We start from the raw sequence: 19,876 nt of genomic DNA on the forward strand, positions 1-19,876 counted from the left end.
ATTACATACAGATAACACAATATGTAATAAAGATCACTTTGTACCAATGAGGCTATAAATGCATTTACAGCAGTAGAGCAGTATCATTTTACCCGTATATTTTTACAATAGTATGTAGAAGTACAACTGGCATTCTTGGCTGAAAATGGATAATTCAGCAGATTCGAAGAATAGCAAAAGGACATTTTCATTTTAAATCTTTTGGTAAAATGCTTGATAAAATATAATAAATTCCACCTAAAATGTAATTCAGAACTATATTAGAACCAGAACATATACCGGTATATATGGCAACCATAATAATGTTACAGCATGACTTGATGGAATGAACACAGAATAAAATAATTGGTGCTTTTCCTTGTGACAGTTAATGAGAAGTAACACTAGGGAAGACTGAACACCCTCAACTAATGCTCTTACAGGAGATTCCAATTACACTGTATGCAGCATCTGAACAGGAAGCATGATGTCGATCCATCAGTCTTCCATAACGTCCAGGGATCACTTTGGCCCACAGAAGCTCATAGCTGCTAAACTACATCCTGAATTTCAGCCCATGGTGTCCACGCTAGCTGACAATTAGCTCTATATTTTCTAATCCTGTGCTAATTTTCATTTGGCGTGGAAGAGCTGCGGAGAGCTGAGATACAACTGCATATATCAGCAGACTTTATTCCCATCCTATACAACCTTAATCCAACGTATGAGGCGATTAAACTATTTAGCTGGTGCTTGACTTGTCAGTGGGGAATCACAAAGAGATACCCTGTTTTGATACTGTTCCCCTCAATGGGACAGACATGGATTTTTCCACACAGGCCTCCCCCCCCATGACAGATGGGATGGGTATATACAGAGATACCTAGAGAGAGATTAACCTTAGTGGGCTGCTGCCCCAGAAACCCTAAAAGGAGGGAGAAGGTTCAAGTAAAGCCTCCTAATGTTAAAATCAGGGCAGTGAAACTGGCCCTTAAACAGAAGAAAGTGTCAGCTGTTGTATTAATACCAATAGGAGAATTCCTGTGATAACAACAATTAATAAAAGTGAAAATCCATATGGCAAGCAAGGTCTTCTAACCTATCAAATGAATCTACACTGTGAGAATTAATGCGGGAGGTTTCCTTACCTATGTCGGTTTCTTTGTGCTTTTTAATCAGTTCAGCCAGTTCAAAGTTCCCTGCGATTATCGCCACCTAGAAGAAAGGAGGTAAAGCTGAAACTGACGTGCAATTTGAAATAGACCTGCTGTTATTGGTGGAAGAATGGCCAATCATTAATATCTCTCATTAAGAAGTTCATTATACTCTACATATCAATATTTGTTTTGTTCCCATTTTTGCACAATGTAAAGAGAAAACTTTTCTTTTTAAATTGCTCCTTGGAGCATCCCTACATGGGTCAGACCATAAAAGTCTCAGTAAAATCCTTCTGAATGATTTACCTGTGTGCGCGCGAGGTTTAGCCATCTATAACTATTTACCATTTATACACAACAAAATGGGAAAACCTGTGTGGAATCTCCAGCAGGCTATGAATCTGCAGGCAGGAGCACACAGGAAACACACACAACGGCGGTTGGCTACACCTAGCGAGGGACACGCTCCTTGCTATTTCCCCACAGGCCAGACCCTTCCTCCCCTGCTGTGCAGAGCTGCTGCTGAAGCTGCTTTCTGTGCCTCATGATGTGACATGCAGCCCCTCCCCAGAGCACCTTAGTCTCGCTGAAACAATTACTAACGTGAATAAGACTGATGAAACTAAAATAGAGGCTTTATTTTAACTTTCTGTTCCTTATATGTACCAAAAAAAAAATCATATTTATTACAAATGCGTGCAAAGCAACAGTTTCCGAGTTATATTCTGAACATGATCAGTTAATTTAATATTATTGTATATAATAATAATACAAACAATAATTCAAATACAATAAAAGTACTACATGGGACATAGCAGAGTAACCAGATAAGACAAAAATATATATATTATATACATAATAAAATATTATATTATTATATATTATAAATAATTTGTATATGTATTACAATATTCAGTGTGGGTTTATATAAAATATAGTATATATTTGTAAAAAACAAAAAACAAAATTGTATAACTTTTAAGACAGCATCTGCTTGCCTTTCCGCTAAGCCTTAAAGTGCCATTATACTAAAGTCCACATGGGGGCCGTAGAGAAGCGCTTTCACAGCAGACCACAGCCTGCTAGACTATTGGATAACTCCACAGTGCCATGGTACATCTATCACATTAGTGTAGTGAAGGTCTCCCTAAAGCTCAAGGCTCAGATAACAGAGAAGGGAAACCCAGCCCTGAATGTCTTCCTAAAGCAATCATTAAGTAAAAAAGAAACACATGACATTATAATGTGCAAGATTACGAACTAGGCACACAGTCATCATGTTGGCTTTACTGCAAAATTAATTCTTTAAAAAATGTATGATTTTTTATTTTTTTGCGACTGGGAGCATGTAATGCCAAAGACCAACAGGAAGATGAAAGAACACTATTCTTGAGAAATATTTCAAAAACCAGACTACAATATCAAATGGTCTTTCTCATGCTGCTATACTCAGATCTGCCAGAGCCTAGACGAATATTGCACTCGATCATTTTGCTTGCACTACCTCTGATTTCCTCAACTCTGGCTAATACACAATTATTCTTACTTCCTCCCTCACCCTTTCTGGGGTGTGCTCCATGGAGCACAATGTCGTTGAAGAGTTTATGCCTCTGCGGCCTGCAAGACAACTACCTCCACCTCCGGCAACTACCCTCCAACCTGCCTGCCCTTGGCTCAACACGATGCCTCGCCATCCATCCTGCGGCTGTGTGTCTATTAATCCTGCCATCGTGCATCAAGCACCACGTGCCTGCACCGGTCGGCCGCTGCATTGAGACATATATTTCAACCCCTGTATTAGCTTAGTCATTTCATCTTGTCTGTATTAGCTTAGTCATTTCATCTTGTTTGTTTGACTCATCTGCCGGCCCCTGGAGGATGGGCTCCCCCTTTGGGTCTGGTTCCTACCAAGGTTTCTTCCTCTTAGGGAGTTTTTCCTTGCCACCGTTGCCTTTGGCTTACTCAATGGGGGGTCCTTACGAGGCAGAAATGTAAAGCGCATTGAGACAATGTAATGTTGTGATAATGCGCTATATAAATAAAATTGAATTGAATTTAATGTAACATTGCATCTTTCCCATAAGAAGCAGAATAATAATAATAATAATCGATACTTTATTGATCCCCTTGGGGAAATTGTCTTTACATCTCCCTCAACTTGCTCTTTTTTTTTTGTAGAGTAAGTTGTCCGCGAAGGGCTGCCACCCGTAGTGGTGCCCAGGGAGTTGGGGGGGGGGTTAAGGGCCTTGCTCAAGGACCCGCAGACATGCTGAGGCTGGGTTTGAACGGGCGACCTTCTGATTACAGGTACACCATATATTCACCATACAGGTGAATAACCATATATTACAAATATAAAATGTTTTCATTGCCTTCAAAGGACAGATCAATATCAATTTTGTTTTATGAACAGCATCTCTAAGAGGTTTAGCTGGGGAAAAGAAACACAAAAGGCATTTCCCTCTTGGTGAATTGGCATGCACCATGTGTACAGCTGGAGTCTCACGTTTACAATAATATGAATTGTGCACAAGCTGGGCACAGATGTAAATGAAATAGGGACAGGGGCGGGGCCACAGCTGATTGGCTCCCGAAGTTCCCCTCTCTTTCACCATTACAAAAAATATCATTGATTCATGATAAGGCTGACCCCCTGTATGAATTATGGTCCCTCTTATGCCCCCCACACCTTAAAAAATCCTAGAATTGCCCAGAATTGGGAACATTTTCCCCAGGCAATTCAGTTTGCCAGCAAGCCAAACATGACACAGCATTTGCTATAGTTGGTCACATAACAAAATGCATGATAGCTCTTTACAATCCCAGGACAGGACCAGGGCAGTAGAATTTCCAAAAACACCTTTGGATACATTCGCACCATGTGGCTAAAGGTTGCCTCATCCAGCTCTTACAGTGGCAAAGCTATGGACATAACAAGCGTGGCCGGTGAAAGCCTACGGCATCGTCTTGCGGCTGATTGGTGATGTCATCCCGTGTGCTACCTGGACAGCACGTCTTCATTACTCAGTATTTTTTTTTTACACAAAGGGACAACCCTGGGGATAATGTTTATCAGAAAATCATTCAGCAGCTTTGAGCCTGAATCTGATTCTGTCTTGGCACATAGTGAGCTGAAAAGCATATCTTACTAACATGACAGGAAGCCCTCAGTCAATGAACAATAGTTAAATCAATAAAAAAAAAACCACTTCTCAGTTAATCGCAAAATAGGACGGAATTTTTTTTATTTCTGTTCTCCGTCCCTAATCAGTGGTTTCAAATCAGTACATTGGCCCCAGTGATAGGCCTCTGGCCTGGAGCTATTAAAATTGAGGCCAGCATTGTTAACCCATTCATTGATCCCAGAGGATGGTATTTCAAGTGTGGTGCAGTAATGTGTGTGTTTTTTTTGTGTGTGCCTTTAAATTGTGCAGCATTGCTATGGAAACTCCTTTTTGTGTGCTTCTAAGGTTGTGCCTACAGCCTTTCCTAAGAAAAGAGTGAGAAAGGAAAAAAATCATTAAAGGAAAGCATCTATTATCAGAAGGCAAGGACAGTGTTTATAGGAAATGCAACAGCGATATACCGATATCAGTACTATATGTCGATAACGGAAATATACTTCCCGACTCTTTAAGGAAAGACAGTCACACTCATATCAAGTGTCTCTTGCACAGAGAAGCTACATAGACGGAAGATGGAAACTGCTATCGCTCACTGCCCACCTCAAATTGATAAGCAAGGTGGCAAAACTGAGATACGGCATCATTTCGGTTTTAAGCCAAATGAAAAGGGTGAATCCTCAGACCCAACAGTCCCAGTGTGCAAACGCTCCTACAAGGGGGCAATATGTCTAACTTGGTGAAGCATCAATCTCTCATTCACCCCGATTTATTTAAGGAGTGCAAGATAACAGATATAAGGCATCTGATAGTGATTATGTTTCGAGTTGAAAAAATAGTAGGTTACACTCCATGACGAACAGAATCAACAAATATAAACCTAAAGTGTATTATTGATGAGCTTTTGTAACAGATGAGGTAGGCTTGGGATTGTGCGGATAGGCCTAAACTACTTCCTTTCAATCTATTTTTTTGCTCATTTTAATTAAAAGATTTTTTTAAATAGTCCAGTTGTTTAGCCTAATTCCTTCGCCTACTAGACATGCTGACAGCGCAGATGTCACTTGAATCCTGCCTAATGATAATATGCTTAGTATATGCAGTAGACTGTAACTTTTGTTTCTAAATGTATGATATGTTAGAAAGTTTAGCTTTGTCACATGTTCAGCTTTATGAAAACTGCAATACTGCATTTGGGCATGTAGAGGTGCATGATTTAATACAGCCCCGCAGAGCATGTAGTGAAAACTCCACTTAAGTGCACTAAGTCAGTGGCAGAATGCGCTTAAGGGTCATTTACACGCAATACACACATATTGTGCTGTTTCACATCCCAAAGCACATATCTAACCAAAAAAATTTTTTTTGCAGAATTCCCCATGATACATTTTGCCAAACAGCTACCAATAAAATTTGCAAAACAGACACTAGTGGCGAATAGAACAATATAAAATTAATTACAGAACTCTCTGAAAATCGTCTTGCGTACCCCAGTTTCAGAATCACTGAGCTGTACAATGATCCTGGGAAGTTTGCAAAAACATCCAAAGAATTCATTTAGATGGTTGATGGCTGTGATCACAACATGGTGGCCACAGCTTCCGTTTTGACCCTTGGCTGCATTTTGTTGTGCAGTTCCAATTTTGAGTTGAGTTGGGGTTTATCTTGGAGAAGTTAGAAGCTACCCTGTTTTCAAGGTCAAGCCACTTATCAACTCATCCTTCTCTTTGCTGTGACCTAGCAAGGTTCCTTCAATTTGGTGCAATTTGTCTCAAAATTTGATCAGGTCCAAATCTTCACTCTAACACCATGTCTGCAAAGGTTGACAAAAATCTGTCAAATACTTTTTGAGTTATTGTGCGAACAACTTTGCAAAACATTTCCAAAAACATACACAAAATAAGTTTAGATGGCAGATAGCTTTGTTCACAAGATTTTTGCTCTTGTCTGCCATCTGTCTTGCAGTTACAAATTTGCTGCCCAACTGTCATTGCATTTAATCTTGGATCTGATTATAAGTGTACATTTTTAGATTAAGATTTTCATCCATATAATGTTTTTGTGAAGTTGTAACAGATTTACCCTGTTCATAATGATGAGCCTTTAATCATCCCATCCTTCTCTTTGTTGTTACTAAACACCGTTGCTTCAGTTTTGGAACAATTTGTCTCAAAATTTGACCACTTGCAGTTTGTCACCTGCAAAGTTTTAAAAGTACAATACTTTTAGAGCTACTGTGTTCATAAGACCAAGGTTCTATTTTGACGATCTAACGTAACGTGTAAAAAACAAAGCAGAACGAACAATTATAGGCGTGTCTAAATCCATCTCCCTATTTTGATGTCGGAAAAACCAGACTTTGCGGCAGCACATGGCGAAAAAAATGTGTTCTATTTTAGGCGTGACAAGCAATAAACCAATCGGAATGGCACGTCACCTCACCCTCACGAAATCTCATTGTACTTGTACAATGACAATAAAGCATCTTTATCTTTAAAAGGGAGCAGCGCATGATCTACTGCGGATTGCTATTACAATGGCTCGTTTGCCTGACAAGCCAGATCGCATTTCGGCCAAGGAAACGGACGTGCTACTGTGTGAAGTGAAATCACGTGAGTATATCATCTATGGTAGCAGCCCTGTTCCACCAAAGCCTTTCGAGGTGAAGCAGGTGTGGGATAAGGTAGCAGCAAGTGAGCGTGTTCTCATTTTCTGGCATCACCAGATCATCCGTGCAGTGCTGAAAGCAGTATAATGATGTCAGAAGATGGGGAAGCTCGCTGCTGAACGAGCACAGCGACTGGCAACGGGGACTTAGTTGCACTTGTGTATTTTTCTCATTTTAATTTTGGGTTTGCAGCCCTTCTGATGGCTGTATTGTAATGTTCCACCTGACTTATCCAATTATCTGAAACGCATTTTCATTCAAATGTCCTTTCACTTAGAGTACATGCTGAATTATCATAATGAACTCAAACTTAATTATTAATATATCTTGTTTTTCATTGGTGTTTCATTAAACAGTATGATTATGTGAAAGGATCAGATGTACTCTATAATAAAACATATATAAATAAAATAAAATAAACCTTAAGTGCACCTTGAGAGCATAACCTGTGTCCGTAAGGAGCGTCAGGCACATGCACGTTTCTAAAACACGCCACCGTTTAACCGTTTAACAATGCGCTACTTACGACATTAGCTCAATGTCATTATACTGCTTTAAAATAGTAACGTACCGACAATGCACCCGAGTACGCCTCATTTAAAAAACACCACTCCTACAAGTGGAAAGCAGGCTCAAAATCATTTACTATTTTCACCCTGTGTGAGCATGGAATGAAAATTAGCAAAGTGCTGGTACAAAACAAGCAAAACCACTTTGCGTCACGCTTTGCGTGTGTGGAAAATAAGAGCCCCAAGTGGTTACTACAGCCACCGTTTTCTTCCTGCTGCATAATTTTTCTGGCAATTGGTCAGAAAACGGAATCAGGGATAGATCTTCATCCTTATAATGTTTTTTTATGAAGTAGTAATAAGGTCCATCAACACTTTTTGACTTATCACATTCACAAGGTCAAATGTCATTTCTCCTTTAGTTTTTTTCTTAATGAGATCAAGCGTCAAAACTGCCCCCTTTTTTTTGCTATCACTGTGCAGCTCTGCTTCAATTTTTATAACCCATACAATGTCTATGCAGAATCTGAAAAAAGGTCTATGAAACAATTCTTGAGTTATTATCTTAACAAGCAAAGCAGCAGTGGTATGCATTTGCCATCTGGGGAATATAATAATACAACATCCTGCAATTAGACAATTAACTGATCCAGATACGTCACGAGCATGGAAAACTAAATAGAAAAAACTTCAGCATATATCTATTAAAAAAAGCAACATTTTTGAAAACAATATTCTATCGATACATGCAGAGTGATGTCAAAGAGCAAACTGAATGTAGCTGAGCATCAGAGTTGAACTGGAACCCCGATAGCTGTGGGTGTAGGAGGCCGGGATCCCTCTCTGTGCTGGAATGGCTGAATCATCCACAAACAGTCAGAAGCCAAAACCGCAAGGGAGACACCAAGGGCACCCCCAGTGCCCTCATTATGTAAAACACTGTGGCTGTCCTCAGCAACAGCAAACCAAACCCAGCAGCTATAACAGCAGTAATCCTCTGTGAAAGACTGCTCTTAGTAATGCTAAAACGCGTTTGCGTTTGCATATGCAATTCTTCAGACTGTTTTACCTGGACACTTTTCACTGGGTGGAAAATAAAAAACGTATCTAAGGCAACGCTAGCAAGTCATAATGCACATACTGTATTTAATTAGCAACACCCCCAACACTGGAAAGGAACAAACTGCAAATGAATTAGCAGCAATACAGACATATACCAGCATCAGGCTTATCAGGAAGACCGTTTCCCCAAAAATGATGCATGAGATGACATGAAAGAACTTCAGCTCCTGTTAATAAAGTTATCTGCAAGCATAAAATCTAGAATCACCTTAAGGAGAAGAGCTTCCTTACATGTTATATAAAGTATTTTGCCGCAAATCTCTTTTTGATCTTGGTATATTTTGTAAGCCAGCGTGTGTCGGGGGGTGGACGATTTTATGCATCTTGTTTTGCATCTTTCTGCATTGCATATGCAAATGACATTTGTACACAGAAACACTTACATTTAAGCCCCTTTAATTGTTGTGTTTGAAAAGGCATTTAAAACAGTTTGGTGTTGGGTTAACTGTACTTCAAAGCTATTTCTAACATAGATAAAATAAAATCAATCAGAAAAGCCTAACTGAGGCAAACTGGGAGAGCACGCTCAATGAGGGGCTGCTGTTCCAGTGCACGCAATGCACATAATGCACATAATGCACACAATGCACATAATGCACATGGCCTCATGCTCCTGTTCAGGTATCAGCAAGGACCTGTTTGGCACTATGCTGACTGAACAGAAATAGCCTCTCAATAATCACCCAAGCTATGCATGCAATTCTTTCTTTCAACAATAGTGAGACATGAGCAGTCGGGGATTCATATTTGCTAATTGTATTCCATGGACTTCAGGGAATACATATGGTTAGGGGGCATTGTATGGCTAAGCAGGCCTCTGTGCCTGTGTTTAGAAGGTTGCCAGTTCAAGCCTGGCCTCAGCAGAATAACCACATGTGCATAGGCTCCAGAGCAAGGCCCTCAAGCCCCAACTCCCTGGCTGTATTAGGGAAGCTACTAGTGCATAATATCTACAGGCACCATAGGGAGAAGAGCTTCCATACATGTTATATAAAGTAGACAAGCTACAGCTATGAGCTACTTATGATTAAAAATAGCTAAGCTACAGCCAAGCTACTGTTTTTATATAGTAGTTAGCGGTACTCCAAGGTACAGTGAAAAAGTAGCTGACTACGTCAAAATTACTCCATTCGGTAATACTTCATATTTCTGCTGTAGGATACTCTTAAAGCACATTAATTAAAAATGTGTAACATGATGTTAAAAGTAATATGAGAATCTATATTTTTTAACAAAAGTAATTTCAAATCGCAAAAAGGTTTAAAAAAAGTTTCTTTGTTTGGTGTAAACCAAGAATACTTCACAATTGCTGTGTGAAAATTAGCAGGGTTACAACAAAAAAAGATTTTGATAATCTGTCCGAGAACCAAAGTGCTCCCATGCATTTTAATAAAAGTGTTTAAAATATTGTTTGAAGTATTTTTCAACCCTTTACCATCCATCCGCAGAGTATTGAAGTGAAAAACACCAATTAAAAACACGTGGTGGTTGAAAATATCTGTCTTTGTAAAGAGAGAAAAATACAGGTCATCTTCAACTTAAGACCACAGTCTGTTCCGACTGACCTGTCGTAAGTCGGCCCTTGATTAATATGCAAAAATGATCATATACTGTATATAGTATACGGTATAATAAAATTACATCATTTTAAAGTCATATTGTTAGGTATTTTTTCACCTTTTTGTCACCATTTTCTTAGTTTATTATTGTTATAACCTTTTTTCACCATATAAGCTGCTCAGATACAAACGGATACGAATGTATACTGTTCTGTGAGCACTGTGAACAGTAGCCTGAGCACAAGATGAATGAGTGTCTTGCATGGATGTTAGAACTGCTGGCAGCTGGGGCGGAAAAAGTCATACACTTACGCTCAGTAACACTCGTGCCGCCAGACGCGACGCAGTAGTGGCCGCATATTTAGGGTCGCGGGACGGTCGTAAGGTTCATCAGTCATAATTTGCATAGCTCGTAAGTTGATGGCAATCTGTAGTATTTTTTAACAATGTAACATTTTGTCATTTTGCTACATTGCTATTTGTAAAAAAATAGTTACAGCTCTGCTACTGATAAGCTACTGAAAAAAGCAGGTAAGGTAGTAGCGTCAATAATTATAGTTGGCTATTCCGTAACACTGATCCCTGGGCGCCGCGAATTGGCTGCCCCCTCCCTCTTACCTGAGGCTGTGCTTTACATGAAGTGCAATATGGGGCAAATCAAAAAAAGGTGATTAATAAAACATCTCTATTCTACTGTTTAGCACAAATCCACCACAGACACTTTTGTATGTACGGTGATAACTTAAAAACCACTGATAGATCTTTTTCAAACTTTGCACTGGAATTGGAGTGAGGCACTAAACCTGATTAAATTTTGACACACATCATCTCAAAACTGAAGCAATGTCGTACCACATATTGATAGCAAAAAAAGGCAATTTTGACACTTATTACAATTAAGACAATAACTCAAAAACCATTTGGTGGATTGTAGTCAAACTTTGCAGAGGCATTGTATAGGTGCCAGACTGGAAATGGTTAAATTTGGAGGCAGTTTACCCCAAAAATGAAGTGGCGGCACTGCATGGCAGCAAAAGATGGAAACAGCAGCTGTAGAAGACACTTGGACCTGTGAACACAGTAACTCTAAAAGTATTGCGTGTGACTTTGCAGGTGACAAACTGCAAGTGGTAAGATTTTGAGACAGATTGTGCCAAAATTGAAGCAATGGTGCTTAGTAACAGCAAAGAGAAGGATTACATCGTGCACACCTCCATATATGCCAGCAATATTTAAATGCTTTTTTTATAGGCCCCCCCAGTACAGATTTGTCCTGAACCCCCCACCCCCATACATAAAACGGTATTCCAGACACGCGTTGTCCACAAGCCACTGCTCTAAGACTGTACGGGAAGCACGGCTTCCCCCATAAAATTCCCAAAAGAATTGAATTTGTTCATTTCCATCCAGGCATTTTCTGTAACTACTTGTCCTATTCAAGATCATGGGGGGTCTGGAGCCTATGGGCACAAGGCAGGGAACAACCCAGAATAGGATGCCAACCCATCACAGGGCACACTCACACACCATTCACTAACATACGCACACCTATGGGCAATTTGGAAACTCCAATCAGTCTCAGTATGTCTTTGCACCGTTGAGGAAAACCAGAGCACCCAATGGAAACCCCACGATGACAAACGGAGAACATGCAAACTCCACACACATGAATCCCTGGTGGAGACTTAAATCCTGGTCTCCAAGGTTTGGGGCGACAGTGCTAAACACTGAACCACCAAACTTGTCAATGTATCAATGTAAATGTGTTTTATTGTGCAATTAAAAGTATTATTATGGGAGTTGCCTTTGACAACAGATACATTCATTTAAAATTTGAAACGAGGATAAATACAGCCCATAGATGGCCATTGATGCTGTGCTTCACTGGAAGTCTATGGAAGATTCATGTATGCCTTGTCTAAATGGAGCATAGACGAAAGCTTATTGGTTAATTTGCTCCGATTACGTGTTTTTGCAGCTTCCTTGGACGCCATGCTTCTCTGGGAGAGCTTCATACATAGTTTTTGCTTAGGCTACGTTGATTGGACAGATTAGACTTGCAGTCAGATATTTCAGACCAACCTGAAAGGCTTCTCTGCATGGTGATTGGGAGACATCTCAACAAGACAGGTTAAACTACCAATAATTTTGTTGACGTCGGCCGTGTTTATTGATTCTATGTCATGCAGGGGCACAGTAGCATTTTGTTGAATCCCAGAGTGACAGCTTGTTTCATATGACATCTTTCATCATTGGCATTTTGAAATATTGTTAACAAAGTCATTATCATTGAGGCTGAGTTTAATTATTTGTTTAATTTTCAGTAATAGTTCAGTGATTTTTAGCAGACTAGTTTGGTAGTTGCTTGCTAACTAAGCGGTATGAGTTCAAAATGATCAAATCCTTTCTGCAAGAGCCATGCTGGTATGGCAGAGTAACAGATAACAAAAAGGCCTTTTTTGGTCATACTGTCAATTGCTGACACTGTGCGTCCCCCTTATAAAACTCACCATCCGCCACTGGCATCGCCATTCTCTTTATACTCTTTTTAGGTGTTGCTTTGAAATCACATTTTTTTTTAACACTACTATCAGCTAGAAATTGCTCCGCAGTTCCTCCAAGTATATTAGCATTAACTGAGCAACTTTCCTTATGGCACTAGTCATAACAGTTCGATGAATTCAATACATAGACCCTGTCAGTTTTACTCATTGTAATTATTTTAATTTAAGAGTCACATACTTTGGATAGACATGTAATGTGCTCACACTTTTTAATATTTCTGAAGGCTGCAATTTCAAAATAGATCCGTCCCCACCTCAACCCCCCCTAACCCCCAGTATAGTTTTTCTCCTCACCTGCACCCCCCACCTCCACAATTCCTTTGCATCCCACAATTTGAATAACTTTGGTATATTCCATTAGTGTATCTGTTACAGTTCTTACTCTTATGTCAGAGAAAATTTTGGTCATAGTGCAAAAGAGAAATAAATAAAATATAAAAATATAAAAACTATAAATATGCATTGCAGTAACAATGCAAAGCTCGTGGGTTGACATCCAAGTGAGCACACACAAATTGTAGCTGTTCCCTCTACTGTAAGTCTTTTATGGTAATTGTTAGTTAAATGTGAGTTAAATGTATGTTGTGCACACAGGAAAATAAATGTCTATGGCTCTGTATAAACCATTAATGCATCAGTTATGGTTCTTACTGTTATGTCACAGAAAATGTTGGTCATAGTGCAAAATATATATATTTAAACTATATAAATATTTAAACAAATAAATAATATACATCACATTTTCAGACATGGACATTGAAACATACACAAAGGAGTACAAGTAACTATACCTAACTGGTGGGGAAAGATTCTGTAAATCGTCATATAAGTGAGATGCATGATAAATTAATAAGTATACTTTAAGATCTACATATCACAAGGACTCATAGCATTCAGGTAAAAACACATTTATTAACTCTCACGTTACCCGATGATCCATCCAGTACTTCTAGAAATTATGCAAATTAGCGAGTGTGTGAGGAGTATGGATTAGATGTCCAGGGAAAACAATGCTGTCATTTCTGACAGAACCAAATCCCATTATGAATGAACTGGGTGGGCAACAGGGGTAGACAAAACTGGAACCTCAACCTATGGCAATGTGGTTACAATCAGGCCGCAGGAGGAAAAATGCTATGAATTATTGATTTGCTTTCAGTTCTCCAGTGAAATGTGCACTTCAGCCAATAAAATATATGCAAATGGTTTCATAGGTGGTTTCCTCCAACCTTCAACCCGTGTGAGAGGGAGATGATATTAACAGAGTCCTATACATCGCAGAGACAAATATTCACTGAGCCTAGATGAGTTCATCAATGCATTCCACCCTAACGTAGAGGTAGCCAATGTGACAACTAGAGCTATATCTGGCTGCATTGCAGGGCTGTACTTGGCACTGGAGCACCAGGAGGATACAGCTGACGAGTAAGCGTGACACTGCCAAAGCCGTTTATTCACAGGTTCAAGAGGGCGATGGATTTCAAGGAGAAGTGCCTGCTTCTGCTCCTTCTCCATTATGGTAGACCGCCCCTTTAACAGTCATATCTGTTAAAGATACAGAGGCTGATTGCATAAACGCCTCTCCTCCGTGTGAATGAGACACGATGCCAGGCAGAGCAGGCCACTCTTGTTCGGAGCGCATTCAAACTGAGAGGCCCTTCGACATGCACCCTTCCGGCAGGTGGTGAAGGCCCTAGAACGGTGCACCCTTAAAAAAGGATTCAAAAACACCCCTAGCAGACACATGCAGTCAGTCATGAACACATAGCAGGCCAAGAGACCGAAACATGTTTGCACGCCTACGCACATGTGGGCAGGCGTGGTGCACAAGTGTTCAGACACAAATGCAGCCAGAGTGTGTTAATATCCCAAACAGCCACAGGATGACCTGGGAGCAGAAAAGATCCCCTTTAGCTGCACTTCTCTTTTTCACTCCAGAAAACACACCAGACATGGAGAATAACATATCCATACATAGACACATAAAGCTCCCTGACCACACTGTCGTACTGCAATACACCCTCAAGCCACTTGACTTTTATCAGTATTCAAGTGGTACAGTATATGGATTTATTTAAAATAATTTTGAATCAAAAACATTATGTGCTGCTTGATTATTATTTAAAAGGCACAATTATTTGTATGATCCATCAAAGTGTTAAGCTTTTGCTCATTCAAATGTGTGTGTGTGTGTGTCTGAGCATGCAGCCTCTACGGTCAGCAGTATGCTGTCATTTCAGACATGGAGAAAAGCTTGAAAACAGACTCCAGCACACAAATCTTCCAATTAGCTGAATGAAATCCAAATCAGGAACTTAAGAGATTATCCAGATCAGGTGACCACTCCTTACTGTTTAGTCCTTGAAGCCTCCTAGGATACGTCAGCTGCCTTTGTAAGACAACAGTAACTACACTGCAAATGAAAACCAGTCTGAAAAATCACATTTTCATATGCAGTATATTTAGTTCAATCATATGTGTAGTTCTAAATATCCTCCACTAATGCAGAAAATCATCAGTTTTGAATCATCAGCTGAACACCTTATTGGTATGTAGAACAGATACGACTAGGTTTTTTTCTACTACGCTAATGAGAGGGATCCACCATGTTTTTTCCAGTACGCTGGGAAGATATCACGAGAAAAACGAGTGTGGCGACCTCAACACCCTGCAGAGAGTGGACTCTGCCCTTTCACTAGCGATATCTAACATCTGCATGACATCAATGACAAAGCGTAGAAAACACAAGCAAAAGAACACAGTTGCCATGTCGAGGCATCCAGAAGACTAAACGCCGCTTAAAATACCATGATGTTTAGACCAACCTGAGTGCGACTTTGGCTGAAAACTCTAAAATGCATCACAAAAATAACACTCAATTACAACTATTTTATTAGGCACAGGCAGTAATGCCGTCCACCAGAGCCGACAGTTTGGTGTATTCAGCTGAATGAAGTGCATTCGCTTCAGCACAGGACTGCTCATTATACACTGAGAACCACCTTAAATAAAAGCTTTCTTGTATCCACAGCTCTCTAGCTCACAAAAGGGCATCATGTAAGTCAATAATGCCTGTGATTATGGGCTCAAGAGAACATAATCAATGCCAAGAAAACTAAAAAGTTAATACGGTTGGTTTTACTTGGGAACAACCATTTCCTCAGCACAAAAAAAGAAAGAACATGAAAGTTTGAAGCATGCAGACATAAAAAAGCCTATGGAAGATGTTTGCTTTTAAGAGAGCTTAGCATAGGTCTTGGAGTGCTGATAACAGATCCACGTCTCCATAGTTTTTACAGCTCTGTGCTATAGCATATAACGGCGGTGCTGTTTTTTAATTCCGGTTATGATGAGTAAACCATTAGATAACTTGCATTCTGGAGCACATTCAACCTACAGCAAAGCCTCTGGGCTCTCTGGCTCTCAGCGGCACCAGCAGCAGTGCAGAGCTGTGTCCATACCTGGAATGGGGTCTGGTTGTTGAAGTTCTTGACCTCCTTGTTGGCTCCACGGACAAGCAGGACTCTGGCACAGTTGTCCTGGTTCAGGGAAGGGTGGTGAAGAAGGGCAGAATGAAAGAAAGAAAGAAAGAAGGAAAGATGTGAGCATGAGCTTTTCCCGCCTCTCTCGGTGACAGCGGAGCATCCATGGTCCCGGCGCTGTCCCCAAGCCCCCTCAACCAGAGCACGCCCCCACACCCCTGCATCTCCTGCGAGAGGGGGGGGGGGGGCAGCATCCCAAATCTGAATGAGCGACCCATTCATGCCCAAAGTGGGTCAAAGTCTGAGAAAGTGTCCCCCAGCCCAGGCAGTACGCCGCAGCCCCGAGGTCCTCACCACGCACAGACGGGGAGGGGGGGGGGGGGGGACGCCTTCACCCCCGTGGCCCCTGTGCACGTGCGGCACGGGAGACTGGTGGAGAGCCGGACGCAGAAGCTACGTGCAGTAAAACAGGGTGAACGTCTACCACTGTGGCTGTAAAGAGAGCCCACTTTGGGAAGCTGGATTCGGCAGCCCGCCCACAGAAAATTCACCGCGCAGGCACACAGCACACACACACGTACTTTGCAAACACACGCGTGCGCGAACACACAGTCACATGTCAGCCAAGTCCTTCCTCTGCTACTATAGCAGCTCACTCCTTCGCTCCATGAACAACTGCCATCTCTACTGCCTGGAACTCAGGTCCGCATTTCAGTAGCTATCTAAAAATGACGCCAGAATATTCAGTGGGAGTTTAATCTGCAACGGGTAAATGCAACGGCTTATATAATCAGAAAGTTGATTTTTCGAAACGAAAATACACATTTTAATGCAGCAAGTAATCCAACTAGTGTGTAGATTCATCAATATCTCACTTGCAGCAGAAATTAATGTTATTGATCATCAAAATGATTACGTTGAAGGTCCCTCCATCTCTCAATGAAATCACCTGTCACACAAAAACCTAAAAAAGAAAAAAGAATAGGGACTCCTAATTTCAAGTGGTCATAGCAATAATCAAATGATTTCCCAACAGGAAAGATGATAGATTATCAGTAGGCTTAACTTAGCTCATTAATTAACCAAAACTACAAAGTAAACACAATCAAAAAACACAGAAGTAGAATCTGATTGATGGCCTCTGCCAGGTACTGTGGTGATTAGCAGGATTGTCATAATATTAATGACCTGGAAAATAAACTGTGGCCATTTAAAGGGTTAGGATTTAACCATTTATGCTTTTCCAGTTTTCACATGACTTAGAAACCTTTAATACTTTAAAGGATGTGGGATGGAGCAGACCGACAGAGTCCTGACTCTTCAATTATTTCCCTGGGTGAACCTTAATTATTTGACGCGGTTGTCTGGAAGAATCAGCATGAAAGTAGCTGTCGAGGAGCCGGAGACCTGCCTGCGTCTGCATGGCATGTGCATGAATACATTGCAGATAATGGGGGAAAGCTGCAGTCCCTGCATAATGCCTGCTAGAGAAACAACGAAGTTATTCTTTCAATTATTCAGGTCTCTGGTATTAACTTAAGACAGTATAGCACTACCAAAAATGGCACTGGGAGTTTCAGAGAACGCAAAGGTTTTGTAATGGGCTGGCCCTGCATGTGTAATTTATTAATTAAATCATGCGAATGTTTCTGCCCTTGGACCAACATCTTGTTTCAACACACTTCTTAATATATAACGTGGGGAATGAAAAGCATAGTGTTTAAAGATGAGGTTTAGAATGTCTTCTATGGGAGGCTGGGAATTAGGCGTTGTAGCACGGAACCTCTGGAAAGCACTGCCACTGGCACTGTTTAGGTACAGTGTAGGTACCAATAGTTCAGCACCTGGTGCAGTGGATAAGCAGCCAGAGTCTGATTAGATGTACAATCCATTTCAACTTTTATGCTCCAGTTAAAACCATATCTATTTCAGGAATGTTATAATACAACATCCAGTTTGTAAGGTTGTGCTTGTTTTTACTGTTGCTGTTCTACTTCTTCCTCTTATTATTATTAAATGGACAGCTTCATTTCCATTCTATACTGCAGCAGTAAGACAAACAAGCTCTCCAAAACTTATCATCAAATCATTTTTGTATTATTTTACAATATTACTTTTCAGTTTTAGTTGTGCTACAATAACAGCACCCCCTAAATGATTAAATTTGTTATAAGGATGAATCTCAGTCAAACCTGGTTTGATTTGATGATGCAGCCTGACAGAGGCCTGGCTGTGACGATATGTCTAAAGTGCAGGGCTAAAAACGACTGTCATGTGAGGTGATTATGTAACACTGCTTCCTAATCCACCAATGCTGAGAAAACAGCTTCTTCACAGGGTAAAGCACTGATACCCTTTTACAGGCCACTGAAGCCAAAATGAAGAAGAAAAAATAGACTCACAATGGCTTGAAAAGCAGTAAGCGTTGTTTATTGATCCAAGCAGACTGTATGCCAGTTTATTAGACTTTGTGATGGGGATCGGGGACTTTCTGCATGTCCCAGTAATGGGGAGGCAGACACTCCACATCAGAGAGTTTGGCATACAAGAGTGCAGCACAGTGGGTTGGTGGGCAGCCTTTTGTCCTGGGGTGTGGGTCTGATTTTCATGCAAGTGGTTTCAAAACACTTACACAAACACTGAAGAGTATGGCCTTCTCTACATTCATGTCACACATTTAAAAAAAAAAAAACCTTAACATTAAATCTGACCTTAAATCTTCTGAAAATGTAATCTGTTGATATATCAAGATGAACCAGATTACAACAGTAGATAGACTCATGCACCAGGATACCTTTCAGAGCTCCTTGCTACAGCAGAGGTCCTTCACAGACCTTCACAGTCCTTCACAGACCCACAGACAGTCCACGTTTTTGCTCCCTCCCAGTTCCTGGGAGGGAGCAAAAATGTGGACTGTTTGGTAAGGAGTTGGGAGGGAGCAAAATCATGGACCAATTGTGAGTCCCTAAAGACTGAATTGAGAAACACTGCTCTATAGCACATGGATCCCAGCCACCTTAGCGAGGTGCAATTAAACACGTTCTTTTTGTAGCTGTCAATTCAACTCCATTACTCCACCCTAACATACTGTATGTCATCAATGTAACTCTTGCCTCTACACATATTTATCTTTGCACAAATCCTCAGCTGAACCTTTCAGTGAAGCGACATTCCTGGGCTCTCACCTGCTAAGACGAATGCCAGGCAACTGCGAAAAATAGGACGAGACTAACTATACACGCAAGTCGCCTCAACTGGATGGAAATAGCACAGCCTGAGAACTGAGGAAAGCTGCTTGGTTTCAGGGGCTCAATACCACAGTCTACTAGCGCACTGCTCCAAGCTCGGGCTGTTTTATCAGCAGACGTGTCTTTATGAACCCTTGACACTAATGATTTGTAAGATTATTTGAGAAGTCTTTGCAGAATGCTAAGTGACGCAGGAGGTCTTTACATGATTGATCTGGTGGTTTTTGACTAGTCTGGTCTTTTACAATGGCATGCCGTTCACAAGGCTTAGAACGTTATGCATTTAAGGTGAAAAAACAGTCCGATTTTCACTCAATCAATGACTCTAAATATGGCCCCTCACCAAAGTTTCAGGAGTTCATCATATATCACCAGTAGACCTCTTTTCGTTTTACTATCAACTGACCACCAGCCGGGAGTTAATTGACTAAATATCTATTTGATACAGGAGACCATACCATTCCCA

The 19,876-nt window shown here is 40.7% G+C and overlaps 1 protein-coding gene across 8 annotated transcripts in view; it reads right to left on the minus strand.

The window, feature by feature from the left end:
* Positions 1-19,876, minus strand: part of shank2b (SH3 and multiple ankyrin repeat domains 2b) — a 193,697-nt gene that overhangs the window by 108,825 nt on the left and 64,996 nt on the right. For all 8 annotated transcript variants that reach the window (XM_023805315.1, XM_072718094.1, XM_072718093.1 and 5 more), the window contains 2 exons: positions 16,142-16,219; positions 1,128-1,194 (listed from right to left, as the gene is read on the minus strand). In XM_023805315.1, coding sequence (XP_023661083.1) covers positions 1,128-1,194; positions 16,142-16,219 — 145 coding nt within the window. The remainder of the gene's footprint in view (positions 1-1,127; positions 1,195-16,141; positions 16,220-19,876) is intronic.

Source organism: Paramormyrops kingsleyae, chromosome 11 (assembly GCF_048594095.1).
Source record: "Paramormyrops kingsleyae isolate MSU_618 chromosome 11, PKINGS_0.4, whole genome shotgun sequence".
Taxonomy (NCBI): Eukaryota; Metazoa; Chordata; class Actinopteri; order Osteoglossiformes; family Mormyridae; genus Paramormyrops; species Paramormyrops kingsleyae.